General features: G+C 47.0%; 2 protein-coding genes across 6 annotated transcripts in view; both read left to right on the top strand.

The window, feature by feature from the left end:
- LOC149372156 (acid-sensing ion channel 4-like) overlaps positions 1-9722 on the top strand; it is a 24660-nt gene extending 14938 nt beyond the window's left edge. For 2 of the 5 annotated variants that reach the window (XM_089566528.1, XM_089566526.1), the window contains 5 exons: positions 1728-1806; positions 3728-3779; positions 3884-3915; positions 4034-4106; positions 4586-5248. In XM_089566528.1, the coding sequence (XP_089422654.1) occupies positions 1728-1806; positions 3728-3779; positions 3884-3915; positions 4034-4106; positions 4586-4732 (383 nt within the window). In that variant the 3' untranslated portion in view covers positions 4733-5248. Of the gene's footprint in view, positions 1-1727; positions 1807-3727; positions 3780-3833; positions 3916-4033; positions 4107-4585; positions 5249-9588 lie in introns of those variants that run through there. The other 3 variants (XM_089566527.1, XR_016286961.1, XM_089566529.1) reach the window with 3 other exon arrangements.
- On the top strand, positions 9669-20101 carry LOC149372155 (acid-sensing ion channel 4-B-like). Its single transcript, XM_089566530.1, has 12 exons — positions 9669-9878; positions 11562-11708; positions 13052-13206; positions 13331-13437; positions 14631-14791; positions 14892-14996; positions 15778-15901; positions 16470-16542; positions 16746-16797; positions 17488-17537; positions 18357-18429; positions 18968-20101. Exons 1-12 carry the CDS (start codon positions 9807-9809, stop codon positions 19220-19222), a joined length of 1374 nt encoding a protein of 457 aa, XP_089422656.1. The 5' UTR covers positions 9669-9806; the 3' UTR covers positions 19223-20101.

Raw genomic sequence — 20101 nt, 5'->3', positions numbered from 1 at the left:
GAGCTTAGTTAATTGCTTAATTACCGAACTAGCCTAATTAACTTTTCTAGTAAGGCCATATAAATAAATAAAACGGAGTAGGAAATTGGTCGAGCTCGGGAATCGAACCCCGGTTTTCGGCGTGTGAGACGAGCATGCTATCCACTGCGCCATGCCAGCTCGATGGTTTGGAATGAACAAAGGCGCGTCTAGTGAATACGGGGTCTTCGCTCACTCCCATCCTCTTCCCTTCCCTTCCGGAGAGGTTGTGTACACCGAGATATGAGAGACAGATACATTTCCTTTCCTCAAAAACCAATTTACCGACGAGCGAGGCGTAGAACCGAATGGGCAATGGCGTTCTATGGACTCCCTGGCAGCGTTGCAAGATGCTGTCGCGTTCCACTCTTAGAGGCGAAGCTTAACATCTTAACCACACATTAGTGACCACACTTTAGGTAAAAAAAGTGCCCCCTGAATTTTGACGGGTGTTCACCGAGATATGTGAGACAGTTACTGCGTAATTTCCTTTCCTCAAATACCATTTTCATTTCCTTCATTACGGGCCCTCTTTGTCTTCTTTTACTCCCACTTCCTCCCTTCCTGTACGGTGCGGTTCAGGTGTCCACCGAGATGCGTGGTGTTCCGTGGACTCCCTGGCAGCACTACAACACGCTGTCGCGTTCCACTCCTAAAGGCGAAGCTTAAGCGTCATTAATTAGCAGTTAATTAGTATTCAGGCATTAATCAGTAATTAAACATTAATTAGTGTTTTGTCATCACTTAGTAATTAGTACTCAATTATATGTGACTCCACCAGTGCCACAGAAGCAGCGAAAGTGGTTCAGAAAACGCTTTCGCCTCTACGCACTTTAGACAGTCAAAGTGCCCCCTGAATTTTTTTTCTTGTTCTCCAGTCTTCTCTCTTCCTTGTCTGCTTTGTTTTTCAAAATGATTAGTCTTTCTTGTCAGTTCAACATACGCGACTGCAGTCTACACTGCAGAGTTATGCAGGTATATCGGTCGTTACAGTAATTTGACCTTTAAATCTGAAACATTTTGGTGCACAGAAAGACGCTTGTTCCGGGTTCCTGCAGCACCCCTCTAGTTGCTCTTGTTTTCCGGCACTCCACAGGTTTTTACTATGGCTGTGCCTGTTGATGAACTAGTTGTGTATTCAATTCAATTCAGTTCAGCTTTATTTTCAACATTTCACAATGCTGACGGTCTTCCAGGCAAAAAGCTGTAGCAACAGCTTGACAATGCCTGGGAGCCGGCGGCAGGCAACAGTGAGAGCGGCACAATATACAAGATATGTACGGCTGTACCTAAAGAAACTGTCGCATTTTATCATAAATTTACAAAAATAAGAGGCGAAGTAAATGCGTAAAAAGATATCAAGACGTTTAGAAATACTAGCGTTAACCTGCACACGATATTTAACCCGGAATTAGCTGTTTTCCGTATACTCACTGCAACGAAGGCTTCCTAGGAGTTGCTGTCACAACATAGCACTAGTCAATCCAAGAAGTACATTTTTTGTGGCACTTAAAAATGTGCTATAGTGTTACACGAGCGACGATCAGAACTTGTTATATAGCTTCCAAGTGTGCTTATCACTTACACTGACCATTTTTTGATGCAGGTGGCCCAAATTGCTGCGCTGTGTTATCAACGCAACTTTTGTGACTGAACGTTTAGAAATACAAATGATGCAAGCTTGAATTAGAATTCTGACTTTATTTCAGGTCCGGCTCTGTGCGCGAAGGCGATGGAGGTGAAAATTGGCCGCGGAGGCGTCAGATGCGACTGCTCCCAGCCCTGCTTGTAAGGGATACTGCGAGAAAGACACTATTACGCTCTAAACACAAAGAAGTAAAAAGGGAGGGAGGTGTCCTCTAGCGGCACCCCCTTAAGTGCGCTAGAGGACACCTCCCTCCCTTTTTACTCCCATACGGGCGTATTCGTGTTTAGAGTGACTGGAGACTGGAGAGACTTGCTTGGTTACATGTGTATGCGTGGCGGTGACAGGATATATGGAACGTTATGTGACAATTAAGCTCGGACGCACATGGTTATTTTGAGGATACGAATCAGTCCTGCATCTCAGAAAAATGGTATTTCGTCGCTTGCAACCCGAAAGCGGGGCTCGTCGAAGGCTCTAGAACAGCAGTCAAACCGAAGCGCGAGTCTGTGCAAGACCATTGCAGTATTGGACAGATACAGACCTGAAGTACATGCAGGATAATAGCGTTCCAAGCCCTCACGGACAGTGAATGGTGTGCAAAGTCGAGTCCTCGTCTGTTGGATATCGGGTTAAAAGTTGCTTGCGTGTGTAATGTTAAAAGCAAACGCATTCGCGTCTAAGGTCACGTGGCATGTTGAAGTCACAATTTTGATCTAAAGTGCGAAGGATACCTCACTGCAGCTCCTAATCGGGTAACTTCAGTTTGCAACCAAATAATAATATTTACACTTAACGGTTGGTGCAAACTGCAGATTTGGAATCGTTTACCAACACAGACAAAACAGTGTCATGAAACTTGTAAATTAAAAAAAAAAATACCTAATGATGATGGTGATTTTTGGCTTGTGTCTTGTTGTGCTGTGTTGCTTTGGCTAGATTTCGTTGACTGTACTATAACGTGCACGCTAATGTATTTTGCCTTTTCCCAATGTTTTGTTGTGATCTTTCGCCGGTATTGTACTTTTCTATTCAGACGAGAGCTGTGTCTTTGCCTACATGTATGTTTGTTTCTGAACCCCACACTAGCCTCTGGCTATAGGTAAATGCATTGTTTGGTAAATTGTGTGGGAAAAGTAGAAATGAAATGCAATTAAAATTAGCACCACGGGGCACGCTCTGAGCGGCACGCGAAGGCAGACGTCGTTGTATGGCTAAGCTCTCACGAGCCACCTTGCACCGTCAACGTGAAAATCGCCCCCTACAGGTCGCTATAACGGAAAAAAACATTGTCGATCAACGCTATGGCGCAAACCAAAGGACTCGATCTGAAGGCTGTTGATGTTGGCAACGAGCGGTTTCAGCTCGAATGGTGAGATGAGAGGCTTCGCTACCTCCTGCATCGTAGAAAAACACAGATGGACGAGTGCCCCTTGCAAAACGTCGACTAACACTCCACGCGCCCGTTTATGTAAAAACTATGATAATTGAGTGAGTGAGTGAGTGAGTGAGTGAGTGAGTGAGTGAGTGAGTGAGTGAGTGAGTGAGTGAGTGAGTGAGTGAGTGAGTGAGTGAGTGAGTGAGTGAGTGAGTGAGTGAGTGAGTGAGTGAGTGAGTGAGTGAGTGAGTGAGTGAGTGAGTGAGTGAGTGAGTGAGTGAGTGGTTTTTATTTTCATTCTCCTTTTGTGAGTCCGCAGCTCTAGAGTGGATTAGAAACTCAGGATGTGGGACTGAGAAACGTACGTGTAGAGCGATTGCGTTCATAAGTGCGATGTATACAGAACCACTTAACACGGGCATCAATAACGGCAGACTGCGCTAAATTATTCGCGTATGGTATCGTGCCAGTTCGAACGACTGCCGTGTGTGCTTCTCTCAGAAACGAGTGTTAAGCCTTTTCTTATTTGGAAGGATTTGAAGCGTTAAGATTTGCGCAGGGCAGGACATCTGCTTATTCTTAAGAGCCAAAGTTTTTGAACCTATTTTCCACCTATCTGCCATCTTGTGCAAGCTACTCACTGTACTGCTCTTCTGCTTTCCTTTTTTCTTCTAAATTTTTGACAGGGATATTGCGTTCCAGACGACAATAAGTGCTTTGGCTTTGCGTGGAAAGACGGTAAGCGTGGGTTGCTTTTCTTTGTTATGCACACTTATGTGAAACGAACTGCAGGTTCCCCATCTGTGCATCACTCGCACTTTGTGCTTTTGGTCCGAACGCAGGTGACGAATTCCTCGAGACACACTACCAACCGGTGAGCGAAACGACTTGACCATGCATTTTTCTCAAGTTTTCAAGCCTCCTTGTCGCTTGCATAGCGAGCTTTAATACTCTGGATCGCCTGGCTGTTTCGTTGCGTTCATTTCCGGCAGTCTCCAAGCGGAGGTCACCGTTTATCAGCTGTCTCCTCAGACGCGCGTGCAAGCCAGGATGCCTAGAGTCAAGGTAAGGACGCCACGCAGCACCCAATTTACCGGTTGCGGTCGCTTCGTACGCTGGTACAGCAAGCGCACATGAGGTTTTTTTTTTTTTCGTAAACGCTGTTACGTTTGTTTTTCTCTTAACAAACAAAAATATCTAGCTGCGTGACTTAAACTAACATCTTCTTGTGCATGTTTTGACGGGAGGTTAGCTTCCTTCCGTCACGTTTCCATTCTCTGTCATCCTTCATTGTTACCAACGCTGTCAGCGTTGTACCGCCATCATGACGACTGAAACACCAGCGCTTAACACGCCTGGCTCTACAGTAAGGGGACCAGACGAGGTTTCTAGCAATATTGTGTTCTCCTTCTTGTAGTCTGTTGGTCGAAAACGTCTTCTGTGTGGCTCAATAAAAATAAAACTCGCTAAACAAAACAATGCCTCTCAATGGCGGCTACAGGCGGCTGCCTTTATTTACTGCTTCCCTGCGGCGCTACTCGCAGTTTGCCACCGTGCTGAGCCGTGCCGGTGGACTGATGGGCATGTACCTGGGCGCCTCCATGGTCGCGCTGCTCAGCTTGGTCGACGCCCTGACATGTGCGCTTCTTCAGTGGGCCTCTGCAAATGGCTTCCAGATTGGCCACCGATGATAGGGCGGCTATACTATCACGGGAAGTTCCACATTATCTTGTGAGAAACACTTCCACGTATACCGCGCATTCTGTTGCACCGAGTATGCACAGCCCAATGCCACCAGGCAGCAGTGCTTTCTGAGCCCGGGCATGTAGCCTGACACTTGCTAACGCTTACCTCACACTGTGCGCCTACTGTTATTTTCCCGTACGGGTTAGTATGACAAATATACGAAAACGTTGTGTAAGTGCGTTCAGTTGCAACATTAAACTCTCGAACAGTGTCCTCATTTTGTACCATTACGCGTCCTTGACTGACTTGCATCTACGGTCACGGTCACGGACTTCCGAGTTTCATTTCTGTGATTGGGTGGTCGGTTAACAGTTCAATCATTGACCTGTTTTTTTTTTTTCCCCCTTGGATTTGCTATTTCTCGGTTCACAGTCGGAGTTTTAGAAGTATGCGAAGGTAAAGAAGCCATTTATTGTTGGTGTTCCTGCTTTGCTCGCAATAAATGTTTTCGCAAACGCCTATAGGGTTCTCGTACTGTGTTAATATATAGAGATACTGAAACGCTTTCGTAGGATCAAAACTGAAACGAGGGCGACCTTTCAGGTATTCCTACTCACGTTGCCCGCGTTGAGCGTTGTCCGCGCACGCATCATGCAGTCGTGGCACGCATCGCGGTATCCTGTCGCTGAACACCGCAAGCAGCCGCTGTCCTAAAAGCTGCAACCATTTCCAACGAGCCGTTTCGCTCGACATGGCAACGAACGAAGCGAAACATGGACCATCTCACCGCCGACCAGACGTAGTTTTCGTGAATCGTAACGTCGTGCAGCACCACACTTCTCCGGATGGTTGTAGGAGCCGCAGCATGACCCGGGGCCAGCGCTCTTCGAGTTGGATGCAAGGACATAGTTGTAGCGCATTGCAAGTAACGTTCAGCCTCTCCTCGCCAACATTTCTGAACGAGGCCAAGCACTGTTTGCGTGAAGCGAATGAATGGCACTGGCGAACAACAGAAGAAAGAATTCGAATGCGCAGAAAAAAGAAAAAATATGACAGCATGGCGCGTATGAGCATTCGAAAAGGAATAGAAGCCGTTGCCTTTGATTTTCCCATTTTTTCAGAAACACACACTTCTGTTAGATGCTTAACTTTCTTGATGGAAGTCCGTTGTCCGCCACAACTTCCGTAGATACGTGAGAAAAAGCAGTGGTGTCCAATGCATGGGGGAAGGAGAGCAATAGGGAGGGGGCTGGAAACATCGGACTCAGGTTGGGAGCCGGACGTGTTGCATTACCTTTCGAAGAGGATGTGAATGCTAGATGTGTAGATGTATGCGCGCTGTTGCTTCGCAGTTTCAGCATCTCGGCCTAACCCGAGTCACGTTCATGTTCTGCCTTGTTTTCTATTCAGTAACATTTGGCAGCTGATTAGCCTCCTTGGTGCCTCCCAATCTTTGGTCGATTCCCCATACGGGCATTCCCCCATTGAAGTCTGGACTACAACAACATCTCGCGTAGCGCAGACTCAGCGCCAAGGCGAAGCAGGTGTAAATCAGCTTGTCTCCTTTAATGCCATTTTTTTCCTTAATGCCCATTCCAAAGTTTCCCCCTAGTTCCGGCTGCCGGAGGTCATGTAGCCGTTAAATTTTTAGAACGCTTTTACGAGGCACCGAAAGGACAGTCGAACGTTCGAAACCTGCTCTACGACACACGTTAATGTTAAACAGAAGCCCGCTGAAAGTAGCCCACATATCGATGCATTTTCTTGAATTATCGATAGCTGACCGCCATGTTATCGGGGTGGGCGTTCTAAGGGGCGTGTCGTGTGCAGAGGTCAATTTCGCTGCATGAAGTCTGTCCCACAGGCTGCATGAAAACTGGGAATCGATCTGCCTTTCACGGCACAAGTCACACCTTCCAGGAATGGCCAATGCATTAGTCGCCTCCTGTCTCTTTTCTTGCTTTCTATTTTCGTCTTCGGTTTTCAAAGCGAGATTTCAATGTTGCCAGGTAACCCGCGAACGCGTGAAGAAAAAGTGGTTTAAATTCCTGCCGTCAGCTTTTAGCCACGGAGTTGTCTAGATGCTGACCTCTTATCTTACTTCGGAGCCCGAGCAAAAGCTGCTTTCCATGAATCGTCACGTTCACGTAGCCACCCACGGAGTCCCCTTGGAGGAACAGAGGGGAGTACTGCCGAAAGGTAGGATTGATTATTTTGTCTTTCACAGCTGAGCAAAAAGGGAAATCGCGGAATTATAGTACCGGTTTGTCGACGTCTGGAGATAACGCTCGTTTTTGTTTTCTCGAATACAGTAGCTTGTCTTCATTCGACGGCGCGAATCGCAGATCTCGAGGACCTACCACGCAACACGTGGCTTACGTCACAGATTCAGGCTGACCAAATCGTGTCTGTGGACGACGGGGGCAGAAAAAGGAGGGCGCTTTTTCGCTTTGGGGTCTGCTGTTTTCATCCGTCGTGTGTATGCTTTCAGCACGCGGACAGTCCCCTGACTTGACGTGGCGTCACGGAATCGTCCATGACAGCATCCGTCGTGTGAATTCATCTTTAATCTTGTAGGTTTTAGTCCTGCTCTTTGCTCGTGCACCGCTGCTTCCCACTGGGCATATACTAGGTCCCTCTATCTGGTTTTTACCTTTCTTGTCTAATCCTTTAACTTATTTTGCCTTCAGTCGTCTCTTCAGCACGAGTTTGCATTCATCGTTTAAATTAATTTTAAAACGCACTTCGTTGACAGCTTCTCTAAGTTGAACTCTTCCTTGATTTGATTTTGGGAAATAATAAAGTATAAGTGAACTGTTTTTGTCTCTAAACAAAACGGCCGGTCAGGTTTAATTGTGTTATTTGGTAGGAAAATCTGGAAAGAACCCCATTGAGGAGGGGTTCGTTAAACAACCCGGCTTTCAACTTGATCGATATAGCACCAGATTTTACTGCTCGGAAATTTTGAAAGAAAAAAAAAAACCATACGACCATATATGTTGGTCGGACCAGGACGAATTTTTCTTTAACTACGAAGTTTCTGAGAAAGCTGTATAGCTTTCCTTTGTAGCCGTATGGCTGCGCTTGGGTGGATGCCAATGAGTAATTACTCCCCTATTACAAATTTACTCCACCTTGTGTGATTCCCCTAAACATTTGACCAACACTGTTCCCACTTCGAGTTATTGATCAATTCGCTCTCGCCCTACCATAAGCTTGCCGTCCCGGTTAGCTCAGTTGGTAGAGCGACTGCTCCGGTGAAGCGGTGGTCCCGGGTTCGAACCCCGGACCAGGACGAATTTTTCTTTAACTACGAAGTTTCTGAGAAAGCTGTATAGCTTTCCTTTGTAGCCGTATGGCTGCGCTTGGGTGGATGCCAATGAGTAATTACTCCCATATTACGACCATATATATACGAAATTCGTGGTGAAGTGATGTCACGCAATTCCGCATTGCTACTTGGCATTATTCGTTGGCCGCTACGAAAGCTACAAGCTCTTGTACGTTCGACTTCTCGCTGTCCTTTTGGCTGCGGTGGCCGCATTTCGATGGAGGCCACAAGACGAACATCGAAGAATTCAACGTTAATGAACCTAATCGAAAGTAATGGCTTTCTTAGCCAGCAGTGCGATTTTGAGGCGTTCCATAAAAACTTTTACATTTATAATTTTCGACAATTGCTTCGATTTTACCCAAGCGACACGCCCTTGGTATGGGGGGAATGATGAAACCAACTAAAAGCACACAACTAGAGGAAGTTTAGCGCCCAGTTCAGTTGCTCACTACTTCCAGCAATTGTGTGCATTCTGTCGTCTTGTGTTGTGTATGTTTTGCTTATTTTTAGTTTCAGTACGTGTTGAACAAAGTGATAATAATGATGATGAGTTTTAATGGCTCAAGGGCAGCTTTGGTCAAAAGTGCCATGGCACAAGGTATTTTTTTCCTTACACATAATGGGGCCAAATACCCATTTTCCAAGCATTTCTTCCAAAAGAAGATGAGCTCCATTCCGGGGGAAAGCTTGTACTCTTTGTACCGGCACTGGAGATGCCCGCATTTCCCGCATACGAGGCGGATGCTCAAGCCACTAGACCACCGCTGCGGTTGTTCATTCATTCATTCATTCATTCATTCATTCATTCATTCATTCATTCATTCATTCATTCATTCATTCATTCATTCATTCATTCATTCATTCATTCATTCATTCATTCATTCATGTGTTCACAGCTGTATCTACATGTGTCTCAGTTTATGTTCCAACTTCGTTCTTTGTGACTTGATTACTGTTCGCCCCCCCCCCCCCCCCTTATGTAATGCCCCCTGGGGCCCTTAAGGGTAAATAAATGATGATGATGACAATTCATTCATTCATTCATTCATTCATTCATTCATTCATTCATTCATTCATTCCATTCCATTCCATTCCCGGCAATTCTGGGCGAAAGCATTTTTGAGCGGAAAACCTTTTATGAACGCAGTTTTTTCATATAGCGTGAGATTTCACTCCAAAAACCAATATATCCGCAGATCACCCGACGGCACTCTTGTATCTGTTTCCAATTAAAAAGTTTTTGCTCTCGTCAAAAGCGTTCCCCATGGGTTGTCTACGGCAGTCTTAACTGTTCGATGCGATCGATGGAACCGCTTTAAAAGAAAGGTTTTGTTACATATCAGATGTATGGATCGCATTACATTTCAATATTTCCCTATCAGTATCTTACAATTTTCCAATTTTTTTTTTAATTTTTCTCCCGCGGATGTTAGAATTCATTCATTCATTCATTCATTCATTCATTCATTCATTCATTCATTCATTCATTCATTCATTCATTCTCGGGTCCCCGGCGCATCGACGCAGCAAGCTGGCCAGGGAGGAGCCCTGGACGCCCGCGGGCCTCCAACAACAACGGCCGCCGGCTGACGGGCGCCTGGGCTCAGCTGCAGGACGCGGTCACCACCTACCGGCTGCTGTTCGACGAGTCCGGGCTGCCGGGGCTGCGCTTCGTGCTGGGCTTCCGCCACCCGCTGCGGCGGCTCGCCTGGCTGGCCGTGTACGCCGTGCTCTTCGTGCTCACCATGCGGGACACGCACGAGCTGCTCACCGAGTACTACGCCTACGACGACCGCGTCAACCAGGAGATACTCGAGGCACGCCAGACGGCGCTGCGCGTCACGTGATACAAAACCGCACTGGCGCCGCCTATTGCTCAAGTGGGTTTGGTTTAGAGGGTGCGGTTCCTGTGGAATGAGCGCTGATTGATCAGTCACTGTGGGCACGGTCTTCCATTAATTGCATAATAATTAAGAAAGGTTGATTAGAAAGCTGTTCAGACCGCGATCGGAAATCAATGACAAATATGATAAAACAAGCTACTGGTTCTGTCTGGCTTCAGATTCGGTGCCGTGAAGCTAATATAGTGATGTAATAAAAATTAAAAAAAAACCTCCATGTGTTGAAATAAAACGTCGTGTATAAAATAAAGCACTAGCTTTCGCTGGCATAATATAGACGAGGCCACCGCTCCGTCGTGTCGGAGGCGGCAGAATGACAGCTGGCCCCCACTAAAGAGCAGTGTGTTTTCTAGCAGCCTGGCCGGTGGAAGCGATAGGAACTTGGTTCTGAATTTACTTCCGTTCTGTAAAAAAAGAAAAGCAAAAAATGGGGGTTCACTGATGTCATCCGAACGGTCTGCCCGGCGTCTTGCATCTGATAATAGGTATATTTTTCTGCTGCAGATATCAAGATACATTAGGAGGAGATTGCCCCGCTAGAGTCACCTTAGCCTGTTGTAATACGTAGTTGCTTGTTTTACAGCTACAGATGCTAAAGGCCCTTTCCCTGGGTTTAGCGAAATTGTCGTCGAAGTAGTAGTAGCAGTAGTAGTAGTAGTAGTAGTAGTAGTAGTAGTAGTAGTAGTAGTAGTAGTAGTAGGCCCAACCGGGGAGTGGTTGCCACGGGGACCACCCGAACCTCCCGCAGAATGGTTACCGTGGAAGGAGGTGGGCGGGGAAGACCGGATTGGTAACGAACGCTTGCTGCCGCAGGAACCACCCGTGGGGGTTCCCGTAGAAAGGAGGACGGTGTGTGTGGCGAGAGCGGGTCAATGTGGCACGCTCCGTGTGCTGCAGGTGAAACGCGCCTCGCGAGTAGAGAGGCTCAGCGAAGGTGGAGCCGTAAACTTGGAGCTGCGGACTGGAGGGAAGTGCTAGTCTAAGCATGAGCATGTCTAAAAAATAAAAAAAGAATGGTATCTCTGTAACTTATGCATAAATATGCGTGTCGCTCTCAAATTCATTACCAGAATACAGCGGCGAAATGAAAATACCTCAGCAGTTGCTGCTGTATCTCGCGCTACATAGTAACCGCCTGGTGAGTTTTTTTATTTTTGTGTGTGCGTGTCCTTTTAGGGCGTTTCCTGCTTTTCCCTGTCCTCATTCTCTTTGTTCTCGTTCGATTTTTTTAATGTTATTTTTGTCTTCCTGCGCATACACTATTTTTTATTGCCTCCCCATATTTTTACACCGACTGTCTTGTGAATATTAAAATGTCTCGACGTTCATGGCAATCAGACGCACGATGCTGGATGCAGCAACTGATGCAGTTTATGCGTAAACCTTCCGTCATCCAAACAAACACATTGATTGTGTGCTGTTCCTGTTGTCTTTAAAAGTAGTATAGCTAGCTATGTAAAAACGTACCAGCTCCTCTTGCTGTGTAAAGCGTACTAAATTCTATAAAGCCATGCCCGAAGAGCTATACAGTAACTTAATTACCACGTTAACCAGTCCTCCAAGCTTTTAGAACAGTTCGCCCTGTATTTCGCGACGCAGCAAAAGCAAGTCCAGTTCCCAGCGATCACCGTGTGCAACATGAACCCGTGGAGAAAGACTCAGCTATGCGGAGAAGAGAGCTTTCAAGGGAAGATGGAGAAAGCGTTACTGGCAAAGCTATGCGCAACGCGCAACAGGAACGTCACGGTAAGGACCGGCCTTTGCATTGTTAATGAACGGGAATGCATGACCATTATATTGGGTGTTGTTGCCTGGCAGAAGGCGCTGGCTACTTCAATTGACTGCATATGCAGTCGGTGTAGGCTGCATAAACTGACGTAATTGCTTGAAAATCATTTAACGCATCATTAAAAACAACGCACCTGTGTACGGTGGAAATAGATGAAAGAATAGCAACCTAGCGCACAGTGAAAATAATAAGCAGGAATAACAAAAGAAAACGTAAAAAATCTTCGCAAGGACCTGTAGGTGTTTAAGGAGTTTTAACTCTGAGGTGAGCGCTGTCGTCAGCCGTGCAAGTATATTGGTGGTATATGTGTGCCTCCCCTGTAGTACCACGTATTTCTTTGACTGGTTCCTTTATTCAATATGTACCAACTAGCCCTGCTATAAACTCATGTGCACTGTTGAGCAAGTCCACGGAACTCTCTTGAGGGTGTTAAAAGCTGCCATCTCCATAATGCCCTCAAATGCGGATCAGTGTCCTGAAGTTACGCTGTTACCATGTGCTGTTCTTGCTAACCAAAAGGCAGACAGGCGTATAGGTAATATTTGAATAGGGAAATAAAGCCTAAACCGCGTTAATTCCTGTTGTAGGTAAGTTTGTCAAGGTTATGTGCACTTTATGACAAGAGGGAAAAGTTACACCACTCTCGTTCACATGTGAAAAATTGAGAGAATACAGGTTGAGTGAAGAACAAAGAAAACAGAAGTATATGCTGAATAAACCGTCTTTTTTTGTGATGTATAGTTCTTGTTGAAGTAAAAATTAATAGGCCATTTGCGCCTCACAGAGGCCACACGAGGAATCCTCTGATGCGGTAGCTCACTGTTTGTGCGCAGGACAGAATATTTTGGTTATTGCTGGGGTTCTGTTGTATACTAGAGCTGAGACTGCGTAGGAATGGTTAGAAAAATCCTGGCTTATAGAGGAATACTCGGGGCTCAGCATACTACTATCGGTGTAGTTTAATTTTGCAAGGAAATGGAACCTGCGTCATCTTGTTTTAAGGCGTTTGTCCCCTTAGTGAAGGGGGGACATCCTAGAAAGAGCGACTTATTTGAAGGTAATCTCCTCCGAGATTGTTGGGACTGATTTTATTTCGCTTGATTTCTTAGCCGATCTTGTGAAATGCTGGAAGAGGAGGAGGGGGGACAAAATTTGGATTACGAGGGTGACGTTCGCATACATTGCTTTAAACAGAGAGGCTATCTGCATTGGACGAATGAATTGCAGTCGTCCTCCATTTTCCTTGAGAACACATCGTTCTTCGTGACTTGACGTCTTTCCTTGTCCCATAAAAAAAAAGCTGACCGACGAGGACATCGCCCTGTCCAACCGGCTCAAGCAGTGGATATCGGAAGAGCAGAGGCGAAATTTGAGCCGCGCCGAGAAACTTGGCCACCAGCTCGAGGACATGATCCAGGAGTGCCGTGTCCACGAAGGCGACTGCCTCAGCACTCAGTGAGGAGACTTTCTGCTCTGGGTGTATATGTGTATATGTTCGCATTGGTGCGGCAGCATGTATACCTTGGGCGTTTCTAGTTCGTGTCCGGTCCGGCATGCACTCCGTCTCTCCCTTATATAGGATCCTGGAGATCCGGATGGTGCCACGTTACGGCAACTGCTACTGCCTCGGCTGCAACAGCAGCCGCTTCAGCTGGCAGGCAATGCAGATGTCGGATCCCGAAAACGGCGAGTGTTTGCCATTGTCATCTCAAGTGTTACGTTAATTTGCGCGTCAAGCGTATTGTGCGGATGGCTTTACTATCTGCAGTCGGCGTCGAACTTGTGTAGAACGCTTGAGCAATGTGCAGTAGCCAATAACTGGCTAAGTACTAGCTAATGGTTTTCAGCTGACATGCTCGTGCCTACCAGGCTTGTAGCCTATGCGGCTGTACCTTCGCGCAAACGTTGCCTGTAGAATCTCGCACGTTCGCTGAGGGAAAAGAGAAAGAGAGAGAAGTAATTTTATTGCGATGCAGCACCAAGTGTTTAGGATTTCCTGCACCAATGTTATGAAGCCTAGCTGGTCCGACGCTAGTCATGCTCGCCACGTTGTGGGAGAAGGCCCTTTGTTCTAATCCGGTACATTCCCCCTTTTTTTCCTGCCTCATTGTTTGCTTGCGCCGCTGCCGCGCTTCATAGGTTGGATGCCAGCTGCATGCCAGCTGTATACTTGATATAGCGCGTCGTGCCTATGGTGGCTCGCGCACGGCACGTTTATTAACGCGGTAACATGAACGCTCCCGTTGTGCAGAAAAATCCAGCGCTATTAGCGTTGCGAGCGAAACATTTCCGGAGGAGCAACCTATATAGGTAGGCCGCCTAAGTCACGTGACCTTGGGGCGTCATCAGAGCCTGCCCACCGGATTGTGAGCAAACTGACCACAGTGGCAGGTGGCGGTTAAACTAATGATCGGTCGCACGAGGTTGCTTGGGAAGAGCAACCTGGGTCCCACAAGCCCCACCGGAGGCAGCACCTACCATTCCAGGGTAGTGGCGCATCGCTTAACTCCTGCACCATTGCGCCAAGAGTGGTACGAGTACCCCCAGGCATATATGAATGTAAAGTCGAGAATGACAATACCGCATATTCAATTTTTCAATTTTTCAATTTCATTTATTTTCCAGAAAATTCTGGCGGCTGCCTGGACTAAAAGCTGTAGGTATACAGCTTGACGAGGCCCAGGCAGCCGTTACAAGGCATAGGAGCAGACCGACTTAGGCAATTGCCCATCAACGCTATCATGTCAAACCATTAAGGCGGAGCTTAAGTGTCCTTTACAACTGTTTTTACTTATTTTACGTGCCCTACCTAATTTATGTATATTCGAGCTACTCGTCTACTCTCTGAAACGCGTTTGGCCGCACTCGTCCCATCGAAGGTCTGCGGATGTCACTGAACATGGAACCGGAGGAGTTCCTTCCTCTGACGGTGGACGCCGGCTTCTACATCATGGTTCACCAGGCGGGAGCCCAGGAGGAAGTGTTTGACAACGCCGTCTATGCTCCTCCCGGTGCCACCACCTACATAGGCGTCGCCAAGGTGTGATCGAGTGCGGGATCACTTGCCCTGCAGTCATATAAGCCCCGGCTCCGTCGCGTACTGCTCGCCAGCGATATTCACGCAACGCCATTTCTTTCAGACCATCTCGAAGAATCTCAAGGAGCCGTACAAGAATCCCTGCCAGGATCACTGGCCACCAGAATTGGAGAAATACATTGTCAAAGGCATAGTGTACACAAAGCGGGTACGTATACGAAAGTTTATGTCAGGTTAGTGGAATGGCGTACTGTGCATACGATGGCGACATATACCGTAATTTCTGGACTATAGTCCGCAGCCGGTGTGTAGTCCGCAGGGGTGAATTTCCGCTGGAAATAAGTTTTAGATTTTCCGCGAGCAGTATGCAATGGATAAGCAAGCGTTTTATTGTGGAGAGGTAAAACTGCGTGTTTTACTAGATCGCACTGATTTCAGTCTTGGATGCCGTCGAAAACACTTTCTTCGGTGCTCTCGGAATGAAACAAGTCAGTTATGTGAGACTGATTGGTCAAAGCAGCTACTCTTCGCTACCGCGACAGCATTTACTTGCGTATCGAAGTTGATTGCATATCGCAGCTGATTTTGCTGTTATTTAGCACGGTAACATATCCTAGGCGCCCACTCAGGGCACGTTTCTGTTTTCTTTCATAGCCACCGGTAGGCTTTTCTAGCTGTGACAAACGATCTGGAAAAATAAAATCATGTACAGTCCACAAACATAGGTAGTCTGCATGACGCAAAATGTCGGCTTTTGAATAGGAATAGTCGACGTTCTATAGTCCAGAAATTACGGTACATAGTAAATTGTGTTACATGAAGTTTGGAAGCACGATGAGAAAAATAACGTGAAAGTTGAAGTTTTCGTAGTTCCTTACATCTTTACGAAGTAATGTCAATGAAAAACTTTGTATCTGCGATCAATAATGAAGCCGAATACTTTAAATGGGTTCCTTATGAATGTGTGCGTAACATCCGCGTCATTCAAGGCCTGCGACGAGTACTGTTACCAGGTACACATCTTCGAGAAGTGTGGCTGCCGGTCTTTCAACCACATTCGGGTATTCGCGCCTCAACTGGTGGAGTCTCCCGTCTGCGTGGATGTTCTGCGAGGTGCGTGAGCTACCACTGCATCTTTTTCGCGGACCACATGGGTCGCTCAGCTCGCTGTCGGTAGTTCAAACAACGTAGAGGGCTCACACTTTTACTTGCCGACTATGAAACTGCTATGAAAGACCGCTTACAATTTCGGTGCCTTCGCAGTTGTGTTTGTAGATTAGCTATGATCGGCAGTTCTGGATTGGAGATGAACATCATCACTGACAACGGGTATACACGGCCGGGCTCTGCGTATTCTCATAACAAAACATCTACAAAGTGTTCTTTACGTTTGCAGCCTGTGCCTGCCGTGCGTGCCTGTGCCATCTGTTTGAATCGCGGCGGCCATAGTAACGTCTAGTGCGAAGGCTTAGCTGTTCACGTTGAAAGCAGTACTGTTTTCTTGCTGGCAAATCGCAATTTACTGCATGCCTTCGGTATGGAAGGTGTTTCGAACGCAATGTGGGCAACTGAATACATCGAAAATGACGCAAACGCCAGTTACGGCGGTGACAAGCTGAGCGATAAAAGAAAGCCAAGTGATGTTGTGTCAGTAATTCTGTCTTTTGCCCCTGCACTCCAGGCGACTGCGAAAGATCTGTGGAGGCCAAGATTGATCGCAAAATAATCACGTGCAAATGTCTGACCGCTTGCGAGTAAGTCATTCGACCTTGTTTTTAAATAGAAATCGTCAGGCGCAAAGAGTTTCTGGTAGTACAGATACTATTAACTTACTTCAAAAGAGATGAGCACTGAAGATGCCAGAGCCGCGTTTCCATGCAAGGGATGCATGTAGGACTTGGCACGTAAACAAAACGTCGCATGCCCATGTCGCTGACAGCGTCATTTCATCCCACAGGGTTCAATACTACCAAACGACGTCCAGCTCACTGACGTGGACAAGTCGGATCGTAAGAGCACCTCGCCATTTTTTTTAGCGTAGTGGTCAGTTCAAAAGTGTGATCATGGAGTCCTTTTTGTTGTAGGCGTCACGAGCTCGAATCGAGTGCCGGGGAAAAAAAATTAAGCGCAATTTTCTCGAGAATTCGTCTTTTGCTGTCGTATAAACATCAGCATACCCGGAAATAGGCATAGAATCAATTTTTAGAGAGAACGAAAATCGGATGAAGTTGTTCTCGGTGTTCCTTCAATAGGCAGTCATCTCACGTGTTGCTTTAAGCGGAACACAGCCATCGAGCTATGCTGCTTTATTTCAGAGCTTGCACAGTTCAACTGCTTGACACTTCTCTCTACATGACCATAAAGACGTATTGTATACAGGTGACCTTGGGCAGTGATTATCTTCGATCTAGTGCCGACGCATTAGCATCTTAGTGTACTCATCATCCGGTACAGCTTACGCAAGCACCTCTGTCTAATGCTCAATGTAGAGAGGGTGCCATTTAAAGGCGGTGCTCACTCTGCAGGTATTGTTTCAGCGAATAGGTGTCTATGTAAGCTAAATTCTCCACATTTAGATTTACATCGATGAGTGTGAGTAAAGTAACTTAGGTTTGTTCATGATGTCGCTAATGCGAAGCCAGGTGTTCGACCCATGTGGTGGCAGACTGCAGCCCATAGTCAATTTTCTTATCTTCCAGATGAATAGCGATGACGTTGAGCTGTCTCGGTCGCCAAGAGAGGGCAAAAGGTGAGACCATTGTACATGTCAGCGAACAACGCCCCAGACCGGAGCAGCAGCCAATAGCAGGCCAGGCGTACCCTGCTACTCACTTATCTCAACGTTGTCAACTATAGACGTGCAAAAGAACGCCCTCCTCCGCCCGCGCTCGATCCAGTATTCCCGCTTTTAATATCGGAATTTATTGGTTATATTGTAACATGGAGGTGCGAAGCATTACAATTTCCCGGACGTTTGCCCCTGAAACGTGGAACGTGAGGACAACAAAGGGACGTTGCTTCAAGGCGCCATATTTTTTTTTTCGGGCGCGTAGCTTCAGCAGTGCACGCCGGAGTAGGACGCTATAATCTTTTTAGGAACGCAACGACCTTTCGCAGTGCTACACAGACAACGAAATGGCGATCGCTGTGACGTCGGTGAATACTGACCCTACAGTGCAGTGGTTAGCTTTAACCGTTTGTATCATCTCGCTACGTACGCAGATTCCGCAGCTGTGAAAAACTTCCTCACCGTGATGCGTAAAAATGCTCACAGCCCCGTTCTGCATGAAACGCATTGCCACAGTTTGGTTAGTTACGCAAGCATAAGCTCCTTTATGCTGCTTATTAATACCGCGACTAGCCTACGTTACTCCCGCTGGCTTTGCAGACTAGCGCGTGATCGATGGGTGGCGCACACACCCGGCCGTCTAAAGTTCATGGAGCTAATTACGTGCAATGGGCTTCAGGTCGCATTATGTTCGCGTTGTGCGTGTTACGCCACCCATGTATAATCAGCTGTTCAACCCCAACTATTCTTACGTGCGCTGGATGGTTCGTTTCATCGCAGGATCCACGTCAGGGTGGTAGTTTTCATGAGAAGCACCAAGGTCCTATATAAGAGCAAAGAGCCGAAGCTAACGGTAAGAACCGATCAGAATATTCTTTTAGCCATGGCAGTTTTGCAAGCAAGCATCGCCTCTGAAGTGCTTACTCTTTCTATTCTATGTCGCTTTTCATCAACAGCGCTGATTTAAAGCTTTGTTGTCTTTTAAAAAATACCATTTTCACCACTACGGCGAATTCACATATCTTTCTTTAAGTGTTCCGCACATGCGCAATGTTGCCCTTATTGGGCGCCCTATTCGAACTTTATTACAGAAATGGGAAAACTACGGAGAAAAGATCAGGCCACAGATCGCGCTTCTAAAGATAGGGAGCAGTGAAGCTTACTTCTTTCTCATTTCTTTTCCCTCCCTCCGTGAAGATATTTCCGAGGTAGTTAACGGAGGTGCTGTAGAGGTGCAACAAATTAAGAAAGCTTTTTTTTTTTTAAAGCCCTTTTCTACTCGCACGCAGCAGTGATAGTATAGTGGCCAGTTGGTGCCAGGTGACAGGCCCGTGCGTTTTCCTCTTATTTCTTAATAGGCACCCACTCATTGTCACTTGCGGTTACCGCAGCTGTCGAGCCTATTCCGCAACATCGGCGGCCTGATGGGCGTCTACCTGGGCTATTCGTCGCTCCAGATCTTCCACGTGTTCGACGTACTCGTCGACGGCGCCTACTCGACGTTGTCGGGCATCTGGCGCCGCTACATGAGGAACCGCCGACGCCGCCGCGGTCAGGGGCCACGCCGCCTACGCGCCGCCATCCCCCCACTGCCCGAAGTCATGCAGCGCTACCCCGTCACCACTCAACCCATGTACGGGCTTTAAAGAACGGGCAATCTGCTTCGCACACATGCAGCTTCTCATCACTACCTCTTTCTCGTTGACTTGGACACAAAATGGCGGGGACGAGAGTTGATGTCACTGTTTAATTCTTACACGCTGTCTTGTTTGCGTGGTATCCTGACGAGATGGCTCCGTCATCGAGCCTCCTCGCATTGCACCCACTTTCCAAGGTCTCCACAACCACACCACCTGTGACCGCTGCGGCGACCACGTATCCCAGCAGGCACGTTCTAAGGAAAGTCCCCGCTCACACACCTCTCTGCACAGATCGGTATATATTCCGAGCCCCATCCAATTTGGTCCCTGTTTCTGGGAGGGGTAGCTGAATGACAGTTAACCGTTTCATCCGTATGTTAAGACTGATTTGTCACACTCGGGACGCCGTACCAGCAGGTACGAACAGAAAAAATAGGAAGTCAGAAAATGGAGTGGCGGGCAAGACGCAAAATGAAGGTGTTCTTTCTGCCTCTTTCTTGACTTTCTTATGCAGGCCACAACTATGTCCAGTCTGACCGGTAGAAACTATACTTGATACTGATTCGCCACAAGTCTCCCTAGATGTTTCGTTCTTGCCCAAGTCACCGATATAACCGGTTATCGTGTCTATATTTAAAAGGAAAATGGGCATGGGGACTGCAGAACTAAAGGAAACCTGGTCGAACAGGTACTGTTAATGTAAGTTCACAGACTGCCATATTAAGAAAGAGCCTCCATTCCTGAAGAGTCTGCGCACTTCCGGCAATCCGACGCTGACATCTCACTTGGTATGTGCTTAGTAAGAGAACCACTATCCAAGCACGCTAGTTGCACCGGTAACTGATGCATGCTACATTTATTACACCTCTTTGAGTAATAATACTG

Source organism: Amblyomma mixtum, chromosome 1, assembly GCF_055824585.1.
Source record: "Amblyomma mixtum isolate Tamu chromosome 1, ASM5582458v1, whole genome shotgun sequence".
NCBI classification, from domain to species: Eukaryota; Metazoa; Arthropoda; class Arachnida; order Ixodida; family Ixodidae; genus Amblyomma; species Amblyomma mixtum.
The sequence above is the reverse complement of the archived record's forward strand: the minus strand, read 5'-3'. Positions and strand labels throughout refer to the sequence as shown.

Bases quoted from the DNA above. Each gene is read 5' to 3' on its own strand.
- LOC149372155 (XM_089566530.1), top strand. From the start codon at position 9,807: ATGCGGGACACGCACGAGCTGCTCACCGAGTACTACGCCTACGACGAC. The intron at 14,792-14,891 runs GTGTGATCGAGT...CATTTCTTTCAG, and splicing joins CCTACATAGGCGTCGCCAAG to ACCATCTCGAAGAATCTCAA. The intron at 16,543-16,745 runs GTAAGTCATTCG...TTCATCCCACAG, and splicing joins AAATGTCTGACCGCTTGCGA to GGTTCAATACTACCAAACGA.